Source organism: Syngnathoides biaculeatus, chromosome 14, assembly GCF_019802595.1.
Source record: "Syngnathoides biaculeatus isolate LvHL_M chromosome 14, ASM1980259v1, whole genome shotgun sequence".
Classification (NCBI taxonomy): domain Eukaryota; kingdom Metazoa; phylum Chordata; class Actinopteri; order Syngnathiformes; family Syngnathidae; genus Syngnathoides; species Syngnathoides biaculeatus.
In genome coordinates this window covers 18,973,440-18,994,838 of record NC_084653.1, presented here as the reverse complement: position 1 = coordinate 18,994,838, position 21,399 = coordinate 18,973,440, and the positions used below count along the sequence as shown (strand labels likewise).

Here is a 21,399-nt window from a genome sequence, read left to right as displayed (position 1 = left end):
AATGTCAGACAAAGAAAACTCAAGTAAACATAAAACGCAGATCTTAAATTATTTAGGAAGGAAAAAAGTATTAAAAGCGACCTGGTGTGAAAAAGTAATGACTGAAACATTTTCTACAACTGGAAATGAGTCTTTCAAATCTCTGTGGAGATATTTTCACTCATACTAATTCTTTGGAGAATTGTTTGAATTCAGCAACAATGGAAGATTTCCAGGTGGATCAGATGGTAAAGCGTTGGCCTCGCAGTTCTGAGGACCCAGGTTCAATCGAATGGAGTTTGCATGTTCTCCCCGTACCTGCCTGGGTTTTCTCCAGGCACTCTGGTTTCCTCCCTCATCCCAAAAATATGCAACATTAATAGGGCACTCTAAATTGTGTGATTGCGAGTACAGGTGTTTGTCTCTATGTGCCCCTGTGATTGGCTGGCAACCAATTCAAGGTGTACCCCGCCTCCTGCCTGAAGACAGCTGGGATAGGCTCCAGCACTCCCCAGGACACTCGTGAGGATAAGCAGCAAAGAAAAAAAGTGTCCAGCATGAGCGGCTTTTTTTAAAAACACGCCAGAGCTTCCCAATCAGATTCAGGTATGGAGTTGAACGGAGCCACTCCAAAACCTGACCCAAGTAGCCTTTAGGTGGAGCTCACAAACTAATGGCTGAAAATTCCCTTTCAGGATTTTCTGGTAAAGGGGAGAATTCACGGTTCCATCAATCACAGCAAGTCGTCCAGGTCCTGAAGTAGGAAAGCACCCCAAGACCATCAGACTACCACCATGTTTGACTGTTGGTATGCAGTTTTTTTTCTTTCCCCAGTACCAAATGATCGATGTGATGGTAGGTAGGGGTTGACTTATGAACATTCCAGAAGACTCAATTAATTCAAACAACAAACAGTCCCACTTCCACTTAAAAACTGAATGGAATACTATCGAGGGCGTTTCCACGTAACAATAAATTGACTTCTCGGCCAGGGGGCAGGCTAAGGATCCTCTTTTGCATTCCAAAAGAATGAAACCGCAGAGGTCTTGGGGTGTGCCGTCAACTAAAGAGAATAAATAGTCGATAAATATTGAGTTTTTACACACCGACGATGGCTGGCATGTCCTGACTAAATCTTGCCGCGTGAACAGATTGAGCCTGTTTGGACGATGTCCAGAACCTTCCAGTTGCAATCAATTGGATCCCCTGAGAACGAAAAGACTTGGATGAATGAGAATATTCGTAGGGATTTGTCAAACAATATCTTTGATATTTTCATTTGTCTCATTATTAAGTGGGGAGACTGACAGGAACAAAAGAATTTCAGAAGGGGGAAATACTTTTTCACAGGCATCAGTCCATCAACGCCTCTATATTGGCTTTCATGTTCACGAAAACACGTTAGCTTGGAAGGCAATAAAAGTGCGTGAATGAATGGAATGGAAGCGTGATGTCATGGCAAGTAAGAGAAGACACTCACGGCTGCACCTTTCCGCCTATCACGAAAAACAATGACACGCTGCCGGATGATGGGCTGGCTCCGTAATCGATTGAAGAATCAATGACGGATACGCCGTCAATTCAAGCACAGTGTTGTAATAATCTGACCGAAGAGTCAAGTGGAAGCCACGCCGTAATTTCCGGCCAATAAAACACGACTTTTTTTTCCACACGTATTTCAGCCCTGCGGTTTATGCGGTGATGAGGCTATTTGATGCATTTTTTTTTCTAATGGCCGCAAGGGGGCACTCGAGCGGAAAAGGTAAGAGTGAGACCGGTGGAATATATGTGCCGAGGAATTGACTTTTACCAGTGTTTTTTTTTTTTTTTTTTTTTCAACCGGCCCGGTTAGCGCTGCGCTAGCATTAGCGCTGTGCTGGCATGTTTCTACTGTGTTACTGCCGTGTCTGAGTGATTTTTACTGGTACGTTTTTTTTTTTTTTTTTTTAACTGGCCCTGTTAGCGCCGCGCTAGCGTGTTGCTGCTGTGTTACTGCCGCATTACCGTGATTTAGGTTTTTTTTTTTTTTTTTTTAAACCGTCCCTGTTAGTGCTGTGCTACCGTGTAGCTGCCGTGGCTGTTTTTTTTTTTTGTTCTTGTTGTTTTTCCACCAGCCGTGCTCGTGCTACTATGTTGTTACTATGGTAAGCTAAGGTATTAAAAGTTTGAAAACTCTTTCTGTGTACCGTCTTTCTTTGTAAATACCTTGTGTTTCAATGGTGCGGCTTATGTATGTACCAAATGGTATTTCCTTTACAAATGTACTGCGTGAGGCTTATAATCAGGTGCGCTCTGTAAACCGGAAATTACGGCAATTTCAAGAACTAGGGCTGTTGCTATGGAAACCTCAGCTTGTCGACTTTAGTGGTGTGGACCAGGCAGGACAGCGGTCATGTCGTGTGGTTGGAAGAACCGTACCACACAAGGAAATGATCAGGCAATATTTATTTAAAGGCGTGTCACATAATACTGATAGCTATTCCTGACTGTGGCTAGTAGACAAAAGTTGTGTTCAGTTGTCTGTTGGAGTAGTGTAAGTAGGAGGCTTCTTTGGGGGGAAAAAAAAAAAAAAATCATCTATATATATATATATATATATTGCAATGATCTCCAGTGACATGATGAGGTAGTTGCGATTTCTTCAGTGGTCTTTCTTGAGGTGGGCCAGACGCATGAGGAGCTGGTCTCTCCGTGCCCGCCGGGCCGACAGATGCCGCTCGTTGTTGGGGACCAGGTCGCACATCTCCTGCAATGGAAAGACTTAACTTTGTCTGATGTTTACTTGACATCCATCGCACGTGTACCGGATCCGTCCGTGACTGAATTGTCTAATTTTGACAAAAAGGGATGCATTTGGTCTTTGTTTATAAACAATGAAGAGAAAATTGTTTGTTCATTAAAACGTTCAGCAGTGCCTTGACTTACAATTGACCTGACTTAGGACTGTTTTGAGGTTTGAGCCATTTACATTTTTTTCTTTTTTGATGATTTGATCTGTGAAAAAAAAAAAAAAAAATTACATACAAGCTAGCGGTTGGTTGCTACATCAACTCACTTACATAGAAAATATAATAGAAAGGCTAACGAATAATATTCATAGTTGTGGTGTCAAATCCCTTTAACTAACAGATACCGGAACACTAATTGCAAAGTAAATTATGTAGACAGGCAATATAACAATACAGTGATGCCTCATTTCTTGATCACAATCTGTTCCAGAAAACGGTTCAAGAAGTGATTTGTTCGAAAACCGAATCGATGTTTCCCATTGCAATGAATGGAAAAAGAAATAATGCGTTCCAAGCCTAAAAAAATTTGGCTTTTTATAGCATTTCTTTTTATCTTTTCCTTATAATAAACTGCATAGTAGAAATACATGTATAGTTTAAATACTTTATATAATAAAATAATTTAAGTCGTGGGTGGGTCAGCTGCTTGCGCCGCGCGCATTGTTACTTCCGTGTTTTTTCGGCGGCGTGGCAAGTCGCAACAAAGCATAAGCTGGTCTGGCCGCGGCAATATGTTATTTCGGGGTTTGTCCGGGGGCGTTCGAGTCCCGATTTTCATTCGAAAACCGATTTGTTTGAAAACGAGAACGTTCGAGAACTGACGCTTTACTGTACTCACATGTTCTTTATGCTCTGCGAAAAATCAAATCAGTTGTGATACTTTTCTTCATGTGCGTCTGGAATAAATTCATGGCATCTCTGTTCTTTTCAATGGAAAAATATTATTTCAGATGTGTGATTTGAGTTCCGAGCATGGTACAGAAGGAATTAAATTCTTAAGTCAAGGCACAACTGTACTTTGAATAGTCTTTGACGATGACAACAATAGATTCATTAGCTTCACCAAATATTCTAGAGTTGTCGTTGATTTCTAAATTTATTTTCCATTTGATGAAAAACAAAATTATTTGAGACATCGTTCGTATTATAAAACAGTGAGTTTTTTTTTTTTTAATTGTAATGTGATTGGGATCATTCAATGGCCCATCTTGTCTTTGCGGATACGTACGCTAACAATGCTCTTGGCGTCCTCAGAAAAGAAGTCTGGGACAGCTCCAACGGACCTCTGAACCCTTTGGATGCCTTCACCATAACGCTTCATGTAGTCTCCGAGACCTGTGGAAGGATGCCGCATCAGGGATGGACTGCAAATAAGGCCCAACAACACGTGAATGTGCCAACATGACCACGGTTAGCACCTCCATTTACACATTATTCAGGGGCTGGTCATGAATCTTCGTTTACCGTAATTTTTGGCCTACAAGTCGCAATTTTTTTCACACGCTTTCAACCCTGCGGTTTATGCGGTGATGCCGCTTATTTGTGAATTTTTTTTTTCCAACGGCTGCAAGGGGAAACTCGAGCGGAAAAAGTAGGAATGAGACCGGTGGAATATATAGACCATGACAGCCATTGAGCAAGGACTTTTGTTGGTTAAAATACTCAACTGGCATACATAAAGACAATCATTGGTTAAGATGGGTGTTGAGTGGACTTGTCCTGATTGTAGGACCAGAAACAGGTCGGAGCTGAAAATTTAAAATAACAAACGTGTTCAATATTTATAACCAAAACTCTTTGCGTGTGGGGAAAGCCAACTTCTCTTGAGTCAAGAATGGTTTTATATGGTGTCCGTAGCAGCTAAAAACAATCCATCCACCGCATGCGCTAGCTACAGAAACTGGCTCTAGCTAAAAAAAACCTTGGTGGAAAAATCTTTTTTTGTAGCAGGTCTAACAAGATAACATGACAAATGCGACCCAACGGTGATAAACAATGCTACGTTTGCGCCAAACATACATTTTGGAATTATGGCTAAAAAGGTCTAGTTTTGTTTATGGGAGCAATATGGATTCTAGCAAACAAACACAGAAAAATAAAATGCTGAATACGTGTCTCCAGACATTTTAAATCCAATTTATGTTAGATTTGCTGACTTCTTTTGAAATTTTCTTTGATGTTCGTACAAATCAAACAGCTTCCAATAAAGCATCAACATCCATTAGGCTAACGGCGTAAAGTAGCAAACTACAAATGCTCTCGTCTGTTCCGCACGCTTCTTTCTCGACACGATCACGTCACGCCATCGATTGGCCTTTCATGATTTCCTTGTGACAAAGGGAGCAGACATTTTGCTTCACGAATGATTAATAAATCTGTTAACCATTAAGCAACATCGATGCGTTGCCGCTCGCCGTTCAGCGACGCGATGGTAAATTTCAAGCGTTGTGACAAACAACTGGCTGGATCGGAGACGATGATTAGACAAAACATCACTAAGTTTTCCCGCTCTTGTTTACGAGTGTGACCTTCAGCGATAAAATCAAGTCAGTGAAACATTTCCAAATGTCAAAAATATGTCAAACCTACCTAAAATCATGCTAACGTAAGCAAAGCTTAGATGAAGCAAGTGTAGATTTAAAAAAAAAAAAAAAAACAAAACATTACAAGACAAGTAGGATTTTGACATATAGTAGGTGTTGCTGTGTTGCTTAGCAACACATGGTAGTTAACTTTTTCATTGTCTATAAACGTAATCACCAGTCACCACACTTTTTTTTTAATTTTTTTTTTTTGTATTCCAGCCAGTAAAAAGGGAGTTGTCTCTTCGACGGAACCTTCCGAGAGACTTGCCTTGGTCTGTTCTATTGTTTGAATTAGCAACAACTTTCAAATTGCATTTTCTTAACTCTTGGCCACAATCTTCAGAGTCAGACTTCATTGTGTATCAAATATTTTTGTTATATATTTTTTATATTATACAACATAATTTAAGAAAAATCATTAATGCAAGCAAGTTTGATTAAAAATTTAAAGCATAAACAATATTAATTTGATATTCATTCGGTTATTCATTTTATTTACAGTGTGTGTGTGTGTGTGTGTATATATATATATATATATATATATATATATATTACTGTATTTCTTAAAGTGGTTGTACTAATTTATTTTGAATCTTAGTTACAATACCCACTGGATACATATACATATTTTACTTTTGTAGTTATCCTTTTAGCAACAACACTGTGTGTTCTATCTATCTATCTACCTACCTATCTAGACTTATTTTATAAATAAATGGAGGCAAGATTACAGAAACTTGCCATGAATTTCCTGTAATCTTATTCCTAAAATATATCAAAGTATAAAATGCTGTACATATCCCACAGCTCGAGTGTAGAGTATGAAATTTGCAAACTATTCTTCTGGCTCCTTAGTAAAAAAGGTTTTATCACTTATTTACTGCCAACCTTCACAGATTACACGAATATTTGATTTCTAAAGCCGCCAATGGCAGCGAATTAAGCGAATCTTTGTATGTGCTCCTGTTTTGGTTAGCGACAGAGGAAAAATAAAACATTTCAGGAAAAGCTCCCCAGCCGGTTGATTCTGGCGGAAATCCACAATCGTGTCTTCGCCGTGCGATTGGAACTATTTTGAGGAGTTCTACAAGGTTCGAGATCTGTGCCTCGGACATCATGAGAGCTTTGGGCGACGGGTGCGAGGGGTCGGCCGTCAAAGGGAGCCTTTGTTGGCGAGCCTGCTCACAGGCGCGCTGACTTGTGTGGCTTTCACACCCGCAGCCGACATTCTCCATCTACCTGACGTTTCACTCTCGGCAATGCCGCGGCACACAGCATGTAGTGTATGCAAGGTGGGACGCGAACGACATGTTAGGCATGCGTTCATTATTATTAACCCTTGGCATGCGTTTCATTAGGTACAGCTGCACCACATGAAAGCGTTAGACGTCATAACGAAGAAAATTTACTTTAAAATTCAGCCCCCAAAGCCAATTGAACTTTGCAACATGACTTTTGGGAGACACGTCCATCATGAGTAGACTCAAAAAAAAGTTTCAAAGATCCATGACCAAAAAGACACAGAAAGTCTGTCATTTTGGTTTGAAGCAGCCATTTTAATGTTCACTTACTTCATTTCCAGGGGTCCATTGAAGACAAATTTGTCTGTGTTATTTTTTTTGTCAGATTGCTACCGAATCTGAAGCGCACATACACCATTCACTCACGTTTGGAAAAAATGTACGGGTGTGGTCAGTCGTGCCCGCAGATATAAAGTTACGGGAGTAGACCCCCTAGTCATGCCCGGAGAAATAAACTTGGGTGTGTGTGTTCTGTTTGTAATTATGAGTGTGCCCCTTTAAGAGCGGAGGGGGGCGGTGTCCGGTAAAATAGGAAGGGGAAGTAGACGTCAGGCTGAGGTTCACTGCGCTGGATCGGTTTTCATGTGCGCTCAGGGTGTACGACAAGTGCGCAAATATTCAGTTGCGTAGCTTCGAGGGAGGGAACATTGGTCAAGGTTACAGAAAATACGCGACGCGTTTCAATGTCTACATATTTCTACTCGTAAGAAATTTTACACGTGTGATTTTTCGTGCTCGAATGTGCAGATTTGCGACGGCGTCAAATCACAGTGACTGCATACACTAAATATTGATTTGAGTTCTCGTCATTGCGACTGGGGATAGATACCAGGCCGGTGAACGAGTCATAAAACACAAAAAGTGTGCTTTGACGCCATTACCTTCGGGTGCATTGAGGTGCATGGTTTCCATGGGACCGATGAAGGCGTAGCGCATTCCCAGACCCTCTGACATCACTAAATCAATGTCCTGGACAGAGATGATCCCGTCCTGAGGATGGAAATGGACGCGTGAGAGTTAACAAAGACAAGCCATACTCTTTGATATGAAGACATGTTCATATAAGTGATGTAAAGATGAGTCCTAAAGATGGTTGGCTGAGAGTTGAAAAAGGGGCAAGATGCTCCAAAACGAAGGGAGTGTTGGAATTCAGGATGACGACGGAAAAACAAGGACTATAGTAGAATCTGTTGTACTCAAGATTTGGGTTTTGATGTTTTGTTTTTTTTTTCCCCCTCATATATTTATGCACTCAGTTTTTGTTTCATTTTCCAAATTTGAGTCAAGTTCTTTCGAAGTATTTCGTAAATTGAGCATAAAATGTACATAAGATGCCAAGGTGTGTTCCACAATGCAAATGCTGCGTAACATCCTGCATAAGTTGGACCTTCATCCATCAATTTTCTTTGCCGCTTATCCTCACAAGGGTTACGCTGACACCCTGAACTTGTTGCCAGACAATCGCAGGGCACATGGAGACAAACATCCGCACTCACAATCACAACTAGGGGCAATTTACTGTCCAATTAATGTCGCATGTTTTTGGGATGTGGGAGGAAACCGGAGTACCCGGAGAAAACCCACGCAGGCACGGGGAGAACATGCAAACTCCACACAGGCGAGGCCGGGATCGAACCCGGGTCCTCAAAACTGTGAGGCCAACGGTTTTCATTTTCCAAGATTGATACAAGTCCTTTCGAAGCCTTCCGTAAATTGAGCATAAAAGGTACAAAAGATGGCAGGATGTGTTCCACAATTCAAACGCTGCGTAACATCCTGTATAAGTTGGACCTCCAAAATAGAAAATTCAAAAAAAAAAAAAAAAAAAAAAAGCACATGGTAACGTACATTTTGTGGGACGACATGGTGGCTTATTTAAGTCGCACTTGATAGACAAGCACAAAATAGTTTGAATGTGACTGCGAAATAAGCCACGCTAGGGCCAAATAAAGTGTGATGAAACTGTATTATAATGTTCTACTTTTATTTTGAAGGCCTCAGTTTTAGTGGGACATTATGCAGATATTGTCCAAACAGGATGTTCGTTCTTGGCTGAATTGATCATAAAAGCTTGCCTTGTGGAAATAGCTTTTTGTCTCGAGTAATCTTTTCGCACAATACAACAGAAAGTTCCTGGTGCCAACCATTTGGGGGGAAAAAATGGCAGGAAACATGACATAATTCAAGAAAGAATTCAGAAAATGGCTCCTCTCCGTCCCCTCCTTGCCTGTATCAATTTCTTTCGTCTTTTATATTTATTTCACTCTGTTTTCGGAACGAAAGCTGTCATTACTCTGAATAAAATTCACATTTGTTCATATTTTTGGGGTGTCTGGAGTGGATTGATTTGACTCACATTATTTCCAATGGGAAATATTGCTTCGGATGTCATATGATTCGGTTTTAGTCCGACTTTCCGGATCCGCTTGAGGATTTAAAGATGAGGTCGAATGACGGAGGATAATAGGACTGAGCGGCGTGGCGACGAAGCAAAGTCCATCCAGTTCAGGTGACGTTGTCACATTGTAGGAAATCAAAGCTGGGAGCAAATCGGGTCTGTGGGGGGGCTTCACAGGCCGCTCTTTGTTCAAGTCTGCCGTTCAACAACGAGCCTGTTATCTTAGCTAAGTGGCCAGGTAGGCGGAACTTTTTCCTCCACAATGATCAGCATCCGCTTTCTCAGCCGCTTTGCTTTCCAGTGTTGGCCTTAACTCAAGGACCCCCTTCTCTCTCTCTCTCGGCGTAATTGGAGGGGGTAGTGGGGGTCGGGGGGTGTTACATAACTGGGACCACAGGGTCACTCACACACAAACGCCAAACCTCACTGTCAGCCACTTTTGATCTTTTGGTTTCGGATGACTGCTTTCCAAGTAACCGGCACATAACTAAAACTGCACACACAAAATCTTGCTCATTTTTCACTCTTTCAGTCAGTTTTGAGTCTCTAATCTTTCTTATTAATTGGCTATCTGCAAGCTTCAACATAAAAGACAATAATGAAAACGATAAAAAAAACTATGAATACAGCCATCAGTTTTCTGAGCCGCTTATCCTCACAAGGATTGCAGGAGTGCTGGAGCCTATCCCAGGTGTCAACGGGCAGGAGGCGGCGTACACCCTGAATTGGTTGCCAGCCAATCGCAGGGCACATGGAGACAAAGAGCCGCACTCACAATCACAACTTTGGGCAATTTAGAGTGTCCAATTACAACTGTGTCATCTCAGATGTATACATATTTGTTTGGCACAGTTTTTACACCGGATGGCCTTGCTGACGCAACCCCTCTTGGGGAGTGGAGGCCCCAGTGAGAAACGAACTCGCTACCTCTGGTCTACCAAACCAATGCTCTAACCCAGGGGCCACCAACGCGGTGCCCGCGGGCGAATGGTAGCCCGCGAGGACCATATAAGGCGCCCGTGAGGTCTTTTTAAAAATACCATTGGCCGCAAAGTGTTACTATTATTTGTGCTTTAAATTCTGAATCTGACTTGCTTACGTGAATTACAATTGTAAAATACCTATAATGTCATTTAGTACAATAAATTAAAACAAAAATATTTTATGTAATGAACCGAGTCTGAAATTTGCCGCAAACAGGTCACGTCGCCCTTCACACGATCGGTGCTCACGAAGTAGCCCTCAGCCTCAAAAAGGTTGCTGAGCCCTGCAATAACCACGGAGCTATCCCGCCCCTCCCCCTTTAATTTAGAGTGTCCAGTTAATTGTGCATATGTTTATGCAGAACCTGAAGAGAACCCACTCAGGCACGGGGGAGAACATGCAAACTCCACACAGGGAAGGCCGGGATTGAACCCGCGTCCTCGGAACTGTGAGGCCAACGCTTTCCAGCCGTCCCATGAATAAATTTTGTCATTAAAATGTGTTCTATGGACACCGCCGCCCCCTCTGCCCGCCTTTCCATTTTAACTTCTGCAGTGCTGATTTGTGTTTTTCCTCTCACAAACAATCAGGCGGGACAACATTTAAGCGAGTGACGCACTGCCCCGCATTCTCATCGTGGCTACCAATCCAGACGAACCTGTCGGTTCACCCCGTCGAGAACAGCCAAAGAACCCGAAGCGATCGTTCCGGTCAGGCAAGTACAATCTCTTGCGACAATGTCAAAGATATTAATGTTTGATTGCGTGTCAATTGGAAAAGCCGCCACTGTCAAACAGCAATTACCGTGATTACAGACAGGCTCTGACGTTATGAAGCTGACGCAGCGTTTCAGCTATTAATGGCAAGTCATTCAAAACTCATAATGACAAACTCTTCATGAGACTTTTTCCGGGCAGGCCTCAAAACTGTGACTCGAGCTATCGTTGCATCTCCACATTCTCTGTATTGAGTTTGTTTTTGTCACATCTGCTTTTGGATAAAACAAGTCGCTGGTGCTCCAAGGAGTCGACGCTGTAGTGCATTCTGGGCAACGTGGTCCGCTTTTAACAGCACAGTGGCGTTTTTAACAGCTTCCACATAATGGAAGCCTCGGGGTTGATTCCCATAACGGGAGCCTCGCAGGGAGCCTGAACTTCCACAGCGGGGTGCGAACGCGCCGCTCGAATGCAACACTACACGGGAATTCCTCAATAGCGTGCCGAGAAGACTCGTACCTCGCGCCGGCTGGATCAAAAGAAAACGGGCGCGGTGTGTGATTTTTGGAAATAAGATCAGCTAAGATTAACCTGTGCAAAATTCCAACCGGGAACAGAAGAATATTCGAGCCAGTTTTCCGGTCAGGTGAGACAACAACGGTTCCTCGAGTGAAGGGCGAATAACACGGTAGTGGTGGGTGGATGGAGCCAAATATTGATAACACCAACTGGTGGATTCTAATGTCATGAGATGTATACTTTCATTACAAATATTTGTTTGAACCTGTAACTGCGAAACCACCAGTTCAAGACCAGAGAACATTCTGCTTCTTATTACTAAATCACCAATTCTGGGCCTTTACAGGGGGAGTCCACTCATTGAAAATAAAAATGTAATCAGATGGATCACGTCATTGGTACTGTAACTCTAAAATAAAGATTTTTATCAGATATTTAAGTTTTTCGGACGGGAATGACGCAAAGCCCGACTGCTCGAAGGCCTACGCGCGGGACATAAGTGCGTAAACAAAGGCCCCCGGAGCTCGCACGCTTCTTCCGGCAGCCGGCCGCGAGCGAGCTCCGGGGGCCTTTGTTTACGCACTTATGTCCCGCGCGTAGGCCTTCGAGCAGTCAGGCTTTGCGTCATTCCCGTCCGAAGAACCATCCGAATATTCAACATTATTGACAGCCTACGGGTTCAAATCTGTATGGACGTATTCCTCCGTCTACCAGAGCGACCGATACTTCCATTTCTTCATCAGATGAGGATAAATCCGAGAAATCAGCGCTGACAATAACTGCGTAGGAACGCAACCGAGCCTCAGGTTGAGCACATGACACATCACATTTGCGCATGCAGGTCATGTGACTCGCCAAAATGTCAGCGACCGGGAACATTCCAAATTGCAGGGATAAACAACCTGATGAAAATCTTTATTTTAAAGTTACAGTACCAATGACATGATCCATCTGATTACATTTTTATTTTCAATGAGTTGGACTTCCCCTTTAACATTCTCATATTTGTTTGCTATGTACAGTGGAGCCTCGATAAACCGGGAAATAAAGGCGGTGGGTGTGGGGTCATCGATATAGTTGTTCATCCGTTACAGTGAAGCACTTTTATTTGGGAGGAAAATGTACCCAAATTACTATACTCTACAAAATTATTGTCGTTTTTTTTTAATGCGCTAAAACACCCAGTACAGTACAAAGTGATTGTAAATAAATATTTTTAAAAAGCTTGACAATGTTTTAAAGTGGCGGCACGGCAGGTCAGCTGGTAAGAGCGTTGGCCTCACAGTTCTGAGGACCCGGGTTCGATCCCAGCCCCGCTTGTGTGGAGTTTTCATGTTTACATAGGTTTTCTACGGGCATTCCGGTTTCCTCCCACATCCCAAAAACATGCAACATTAATTGGATACTCTAAATTGCCCCTCGGTGTGATTGTGAGTGCGGCTGTTTCTCTGTGCCCTGAGATTGGCTGCCAACCAGTTCACGGTGTACCCTGCCTCCTGCCTGTTAACAGCTGGGATAGGCTTCAGCACTCCTCGTGACCCTTGTGAGGATAAGCGGGAGAGAAAATGGATGGATGTTTTAAAGGTTCACAAATCATCCAAATGTACCAGGCCAGTGTCCTTGGTCACCATGACATTGTTGACGGGTTAGTCCAGTATTCACCAAATGTGAGTTCCCTACATGTGCTTCCTAGTTCCAAATCTGTTGCAAAAGGCAAACAGCTAGACAATAAATAAATGACTCATTAAATGAATTTAACGCTGGACTAAAAACAAGCACGTTCAAGACTTTTTCTGTAGTTCTCAGAGTTAGGGCCACTGTTCTCTCTCTGCGCTAGGTACATCAGACAATAGCTTTAACCGTCTTCACATGGCCGCCACGTCAACGCCCCGCATTCAAGATGGCTGCCACGTAGGCGAGGGAAGATTTCGTGTTAATTGTATAAAGGTGACCCATTCACAGCCTGCTTTGTGTCAATAAGCAGGAGCTAATTCTGTACATAGACATTGTCAAATTGTCATTTGAATCAACACTCCACCCTTTCTGTAGTCAAATTTATTTTGATTGTGACAAACTTTCATGAGTAAACCGTCCACCTTTAGATATTGATCAATTTGATGGTGGCTTCAAGCATCTGCCCCCGCACTTTCTTGGTATTGTATTGAAGCAAAATGTTGCAGTACTGCACATCACTGGTCTCTGGAATGTTTTCTTTCAGTCCTCTTAAAAGACCAACAAGTGCACTTGGCTCATCAGTGAAGCCCAAAGAGAAGAAAAATAAAACACTTTAAACAAAGAATGCACTTAATGAAGGCAAACGCTGTGCCAGGCACAAAGAGACATGTCTACATGTATTAATATCACGGTAACACCTTCGTTTACGACTATAATCCGTTCCATGACCAAGCTCAAAACTCACTGTACTTGTAAATCAAATCAATCTTTGCCAGTGAAATGAATTGTGACATGAAAATAGTTCACTGTGTGTCCCTCCTTGTAAGCGTGGACACGCAACAATGTATGAGTGAAAAGTCATCTGTGACGAATGTTCCTCTTGTGAGAATGTGAACTTTAGAGTTCCACTTACTTCCTCAAAACACAGGCAATGCATCGCAGCACTTTTAATGCCGGTTTGCGCTTGTCATAATTCACAATGTTAAGTTGACAAAATCGGACTGAAACAAATCCTTACATTTGTTGTCTTTCGCTTTGAAAGACAAGAGTAATGTACGGAAGGCAGAAAGTTGTTGTCGGCATGTTGTCTTCCCACGTATTCATCAAGACTGTAACAAACACGGAGAACAAATGTCCCTTCGCGCGTGTCTTGTGTTTTAATACCGTACAAAATCCTTACGACGTCTCACGAGGAACCGGTTTGTGATGGATTTGCGGGTTGGTCACTGTGACCTCCAGTCTTGTACCTGAATGAGTTCAACGTACAAAAGTTCCGGAACTACTTCTTATTTTGTGTGAACATTAACTGAACTTAGTTCATTTCTGCCTGCGAATAGCGATCAAGAACGCGCCCCCTCAGGCGTCAAAGAACAGTCGTTCAACAAAAGTTAATTGTCATGTAAGAGTGTGACAGTGAAGAAAATAAGTATTTGAACACCCTGCTACATTGCAAGCTCTCCTACTTAGAAATCAGGGAGGGGTCTGAAATTTTCATCATAGGTGCATGTCCGCTGTGAGAGAGATCATCTCAAAAGAAAAATCCAGAAATCACAATGCATTATTTTTTTTAAATGATTTATTTGTGTGATACAGCTGCAAATAAGTACTGGAACACCTGAGAAACCCAAGTCTTTAGTTTTTGTTTGCGATTACAGAGGTCAAACATTTCCTGTAGTTGTTCCCCAGGTTTACACAGACCACATGAGGGATTTTGGCCCACTCCCCCACACAGATCTTCTCTAGATCAGACAGCTTTTTGTGATGTCGCTAAGAAACACAGGGTTTCAGATCCCTCCAAAGATTTTCTATTGGGTTTAGGTCTGGAGACTGGCTAGGCCACGCCAGAACCTTGATACACTTCTTACGGAGCCACTCCTTGGCGTTCCTGGCTGTGTGCTTCGGGTCACTGTCATGTCGAAAGACCCAGCCACGACTCATCTTCAATGCTCTGACTGAGGAAATAGGTTGTTCCCCAAAATCTTACGATACATGGTCGTGGTCATCCTCTCCTTAACACAGTGCAGTCCTCCTGTCCCATGTGCAGAAAAACACCCCCAAAGCATGCTGCTACCACCCCCATGCTTCACAGTAGGGACGGCGTTCTTGGGATGGAACTCATCATTCGTCTTCCTCCAAACACGGTTAGTGGAATGATGACCAAAACGTTCTATTTTGGTCTCATCTGACCACAAAACGTTCTCCCATGACTCCTCTGTATCATCCAAATAGTCATTGGCATGTGCTGGGGTAAGCAGGGGAACCTTCGGTGCCATGCATGATTTCAAACCATAACGTCTTAGTGTATTACCAAAAGTCACCTTGGAAACGGTGGTCCCAGCTCTTTTCAGGTCATTGACCAAGTCCTGTGGTGTCGTCCTGGCCTGGTTTCTCACCTTTCTAAGGATCAGTGAGACCCCCACGAGGTGATATCTTGCACGGGGCTCCACTCCGATCGAGACTGACCGTCATGTTTTGCTTCTTCCATCTTCGAATGATTGCTCCAACAGTGGACCTTTTTCCATCAAGCTTGTAGAATTTTTTTCTCTGGTGTCTTTGGACAGCTCTTTGTTCTTGGCCACGTTACAAGTTTGAGTCTTCCTGATTGTATGGGGTGGACAGGTGTCTTTATGCAGCTAAAGACCTCACACAGGTGCATCTGATTCAGGGTAATACATGAAGTGGAGGAATAACAGGTCTTTGAGGGTCAGAATTCTAGCTGATAGGTGTTCAGATACTTATTTGCAGCTGTATCACAAATAAATCATTAAAAAAATATATCATACATTGTGATTACTGGATTTTTCTTTTGAGATTATCTCTCTCACAGTGGACATTCACTTACGTTGAAAATTTCAGACCCCTCCATGATTTCTAAGTGGAAAAAAATGCAATATAGCATGGTGTTCAAATACTTATTTTCTTCACTGTACCACTTAAGTTTCTCGGGGCCCGTGGTGAAGAAAGATGAACAAAACTTGCAAAAAAAAACAATGAAAAACTCACGAAAAAGTTGTACTTTTCTAATGTATGCTAGCATGATTCGGTGACAGTCGGGTGTCCAAGGGAAAAGAAAAGCATCATGGGTAAAGATTGACGTCCCTCCTGCCAATGGGATATTAGGAAGATGCTACGGCGATAGCCAATGGGAGAGGAGCTCAAACAAACCAAGATACAGGATGTTTACACTCAGTGGAATTTGTATCTTGAATCTTGCTTCGTAACTAGAGACGATATTTTTCCGAGGAGGCATTTCGTAACCTGAATTTTTCACAACTAGAGACCTTCGTAAGTAGATGTACCGCTGTACTGACTTAACAAGCACAAAGAAAAACTTGGAAATCATGTTCATGTTCACTTAAGCAACAACTTTCAAACCAGGCCTGAAAATTTACAACGGCCTTGCTGAAAAGTCTCAATAATTGCGATTCATAAATGGAACGTGTTGAAAGTGTGATCAAATGATGACTACTGTCATCAGGAGCAAAAGATCACTTGGTACTTACTGACAAGACGCAGAAAGCATCAGTACATTTTCACTCAGAGCAAATGAAGCTTTTGCACAGACGTGTCTTGATTTAAATTTCACACATTCAGAAGCCCATCATGAGGACGTGCGTTGATTTAAAAAAAAAAAAAAAAATAAGTGCACACAAACAAATATCTTGGACCGGAGGATCACGGGGATCAAATTTCACACATTCACTCACAAGTGCATCATGAGGAGCACATTTCTTTAATCACACGTGAAATCTACAGTCGGGAACCTCAATTTATGATCATGTAAAATAACTTCCTGGCTCCCACCTGAGGAATAAAGTTTGATTGCAGAATCTAGCCAGAATCAACCCTTCTATTGAGCAATCTTAATGATCCCTAAATTGATCCTTTTTTTTTTTTTTTTTTTTTTTAAATCATCCATTGCAGTTTGGCACATCTGGCTCACGTTTCTGAAGATCAGGGGTCAAATCCTGGCCCCGCCTGCTTGGAGTTGGCATGTTCACCCCGTGCACTCCGGTTTCGTCCCAAATCCCCCAAAACATGCAGCGTAGGTCAACTGAGTACTCTAAATTGCCCATAGGTGTGAAGGTGAGTGCGAATAGTCGTTTACATGTACCCTGCAATTGGCAGGCGACCAGTTCAGGGTGTGCCCTGCCTCTCACCCAAAGATAGATGGATAGAATCCAGCACGCCCGCACCCTTCGTGATGATAAGCGGAATGGAATATGAATGAATGGATGTGTTTTGTTTACGTTTGACACAACATCCCAACTTCATTATAATTGGGGGGGGGGGGGGTTCTAAACTTTCATCCATTCATTCTAAGCATGTAGCAGGACTGACCTGGACCAGCCTCCAAGACTCGGCAATGATGGCAGCCTGCACCCTGTTGAGGGCGAACCCGTCAATCTCTTTCTTCAGGCGGACTGGCACCTGACCCACCTGAGAGCAAAATAAAACAAGTGAGTCTGATACGCTGTTGAAATAAAAAAATATCAGTGTGAGAAACATTTTCAACGGTTTTATTTTTGTACCTCGGTCATCAGGGCGTAGGTGCTTTCCATAACAGCCACCAGTGTCTCCGGGTGAGGTACCAGCTCCACAAGTTTTACGTAGTAGGGCGGGTTGACCTAGTCACATCGGATAATGACGTCAAAAGTGTGTACCCAAGAAAACGTTAATGTCATGTTCTCAAACCTGGGACTGCTCGCGATTGACACTCTCCAAAAAAGGTTTATACAGTGATTCCTCGGTTCTCGACCACAATCCGTTCCAGAAAACGGTTCGAGAAGTGATTTGTTCGTAAACCGAATCGATGTTTCCTATTATAATGAATGGAAAAAGAAGAAATGCGTTCCAAGCCGAAAAGAATTGGGCTTTTTAAAGCCTTTTTTTTAGCTTTTCCTGATAATAAACTGCATAGTCGAAATACATGCCCAGTTTAAATATTTTATATAATAAAATAATTCATGAGATATATTTATTTTTTGGGCGGGTGGTTCAGCTGCTTGCGCCGCACGCGACGTTATTTCTGTTTTTTTTTTGGGGGGGGGCATTCGAATTGACAATAACAAAACGCGTTGTGTGTGGATCAGCTGCTTGTGCCGTGCGCATTATGTTATTTCCGGGTTTTTCAGCGGCGCGGAAATTCACAACAAAGCGTAAGATGATCTGGTCGCAGCAATATGTTATTTCCAGGTTTTGTCGGGACCGTTCGAGTACCGATTTTTGTTCGAAAACAGAAGCGAAAAAAAATCTCAATTTTCATTCGAAAACCAATTTGTCTGAAAACGGGGACATTCGAGAACCGATTCTTTACTGTATTTCTTTATAGATGATTGACTTTGGCGGCAATGCACTATTTGGTCTAAATGAAACTCCTCAACTGCCTTTAACATTGTTCAATGGCAAGAAGAGGCTGTAAAAAAACATTTATTGCTTTGGCCTAAGCATAAAAAGATTGAGTTGGTGAGAATACCCCCCCTCCCCTTCCCTCCAAGAATCCCAAAATAGGTGAGTGTGTGAATACCCAAACACAAATATGCAGGGATTCACTGTAATAACAACGCAATACTTTTATTGCAGATATTAGTAACTCTCTCTCTCTGATGTCATTAACGCATCATGGGAAATGTGAATTATATGAACAGTTTTCAATATAAAAGTTGCCTGGAGATACCAGTGACAACAAGTGGCCAAGTGTCCTCCTCCCCACCCCCTCGACACTGCCCTACCCCCACTGATGGGTTTAAGATGCACGAAAAACTGGTGGGTCGGCAGGACAGAGAAGGGGGACGACTAGGCTGGAGACCAGCACAGATGTGCCAGCGTCTGCCCCCATCACGCCTTATGCCGCCCTCCCGAGTGGACCCTGAATGAGATGTAAATTCAAATTTTCAAGTTGGTCGGGCTTAAAAATGGCTCCACGAACCGGATGTGAAACAAGGCAGCGTTTCCTGTTTTGAACCAACAAGAAGACAGCGCTGGGCACCAGATAGGAAGTGGAGCTGCTCAGGATCACATCTTCGCTCACTAGGCGCTCCACGTCCCGGAACAGGTTCTGCTTTGCCTCCAAATTCTCAAAGATGCAGTCCTAGGATGAAAAAAAAAACAAAAAACATAATTTAACTTGAATGAGGCCATTTCTGGGACTAATTGCTGCCATCATAAAGCCTTTCTTTTTCTTGGAAAAGTGCAGAGAAGGTCAGAAGGAGCTACATTGTCTTTGTAGACCTAGAGAAAGCCTATGACAGAGTACCATGAGAGGAACTGTGGTACTGCATGCGCAAGTCCGGTGTGGCAGAGAAATATGTGAGAATAGTACAGGGTATGTATGAGGGCAGCAGAACAACAGTGAGATGTGCCGTAGGTGAGACAGAAGAATTTAAGGTGGAGGTGGGACTGCATCAGGGATCCGCTCTGAGCCCCTTCCTGTTTTGCTGTAGTAATGGATAGGCTGACAGATGAGGTTAGACTGGAATCCCCCTGAACCATGATGTTCGCAGATGATATTGTGATCTGCAGTGAAAGCAGGGAGCAGGCGGAGGAACAATTAGAAAGATGGAGGCATGCACTGGAAAGGAGAGGAATGAAGATTACAGATGAAGGGCAAAGTCTATAAAACAGTGGTGAGGCCGGCCATGATGTACGCATTAGAGACGGTGGCGCTGAAGAAACAACAGGAAGCAGAACTGGAGGTGGCAGAAATGAAGATGTTGAGGTTCCCGCTGGATAGGATTAGAAATGAGCTCATTAGATGGACAGCCAAAGTTGGATGTTTTGGAGACAAGGTTAGCGAGAGCAGACTTCGATGGTTTGGACACGTCCAGAGGCCAGAGAGTGAGTATATTGGTAGAAGGGTGCTGAGGATGGAGCTGCCGGGCAAAAGAGCGAGAGGAAGACCAAAGAAAAGGTTGATTGTTGTTGAGGACAGTGGGTGTTAGAGAGGAAGATGCATGAGATAGGCTTAGATGGAAAAAGATGACACTCCGTGGTGACCCCGAACGGGACAAGTCGAAAGGAAAAGAAGAAGATAAAAGCCTTTCTTAATAACTGCACAATACATAAAAAAAAAAAAAGTTAAAAACAAAACTGAATCCAATAAATGAACCACTTGATCCTTCGATGTATCTAAATTTTCTTGGATGCTTACAAAGTAAATGATTAAACTACAAACCCACAGCAAAGCAAAATACCTGCACAAAAAACGCCCCCTGCAGAGCCTGCTGTAGGTCCTCGTGACTGCTTATCAAGGCCAACTGCTGCGTTGCACTTTGCTGGCCTCTCAGCATTCCCATTTCTTGCAGCTCCATCATCTGCTTCCTGTACACACACACACACACACACACACACACACACACACACACACACACACACACAACACACACACACACACACACAATGTAAAGTTTAACCAAACATGTCACCGTGAGCATAGACCCATTGTTGTTGTTCTCAAAGTTACTTAACAGCCTGATGACGCGAGACCTCCCTGCCTGTGTGTCTTGTTAATATTCCACTTCTGTTTTTCTGCACTTTGTGTAAACTAAGCCCACACAGAGAAAGATGATGCTTTTACAAAAGCTGGCGAAAGTAATCACACTGTGTACTTATGCCGAAGCAGTACTTGGAAGTAACGAAGTACAGGAACTTGAGTATTTGCTCTTTTAGTGACTGCTTACTTTTCCTGTGTACACAAAACAAGTATCTGTATTTTCTGCAACTTAGTCATAAAAAGATTGCACTTTTATTTTCAAACTTAGCCGGTTGCTTAGAATAAAGATGCAAATTGAAAGAGAGCAGTCAAGTTGTGCAGTTGAGAGTTTGTGGGCAGAAAAATGCAACATTACCCATTCATTGTTTTTGTTCTCCTCCTCCTTTGAGTCAAATATGTGCTAGCCGAATAACTAGCATCTTCCGGTGTTAAAATATTTTCCATCTAATCTGAGTACACAAACGAAACAAATGGGTCGCATATTGTACATTCATCGTGAAATATTTTGATGAATACTAACTTGATCTCAATCATTGCGTTGGCGGCCTGTCCCGGTTGGTTGTCGTAGAGCTTCACGCTGTAGCCTCCACTGGCGAACACGGTTGCCCACGACCGCCCAATCAGCCCACTGGAACACACGAATACACCAAAAGCGCTCAATTTGTGTTCAAATTAAGCAACAAATATCAAAACAAATACAGTGAGCGTTCATGCACAATCCGAAAATTTGAGCTAATGGTAAAGTGCATCGCGTAAAAGTTCACAATTAGCCAGTTATTACGTACGACAAACCTATAAAGTGTCCCTCACCTGCCGATGATTGTGATGATCTTCATGTTTTAAGTGCTCATATGATCTTTTTTTTTTTTTTTAAATAGGTGGCGAACTTCGTAACGGAACAGTTTCTTCCCCGCCCCTTCATACGTCACACTACATGGCCGCTACATGCATCCTATGGCAAG

The 21,399-nt window shown here is 42.7% G+C and overlaps 1 protein-coding gene and 1 long non-coding RNA gene across 4 annotated transcripts in view; one reads left to right on the top strand and one right to left on the bottom strand.

Annotated features, from left to right (window-relative positions):
- The window catches only part of LOC133512311 (uncharacterized), a 19,081-nt gene extending 8,247 nt beyond the window's left edge, over positions 1-10,834 (top strand). For both annotated transcript variants that reach the window (XR_009798161.1, XR_009798160.1), the window contains 3 exons: positions 675-787; positions 4,023-4,178; positions 10,627-10,834. This is a non-coding gene — a long non-coding RNA (uncharacterized LOC133512311). The remainder of the gene's footprint in view (positions 1-674; positions 788-4,022; positions 4,179-10,626) is intronic.
- cryl1 (crystallin, lambda 1) lies at positions 1,975-21,399 on the bottom strand. 2 transcript variants are annotated; one of them, XM_061841807.1, is made up of 9 exons: positions 21,248-21,399; positions 20,958-21,065; positions 20,139-20,265; positions 18,875-19,036; positions 17,478-17,573; positions 17,287-17,385; positions 7,536-7,644; positions 3,997-4,103; positions 1,975-2,725 (listed from the first exon to the last, which is right to left on the bottom strand). In XM_061841807.1, the coding sequence occupies exons 1-9, from the start codon at positions 21,271-21,273 to the stop codon at positions 2,621-2,623; spliced, it is 939 nt and encodes a 312-aa protein (XP_061697791.1). In that variant the 5' UTR covers positions 21,274-21,399; the 3' UTR covers positions 1,975-2,620. The 2 variants fall into 2 exon arrangements, with proteins under 2 accessions (XP_061697791.1, XP_061697792.1); XM_061841808.1 differs by having other exon boundaries at positions 18,935-19,036.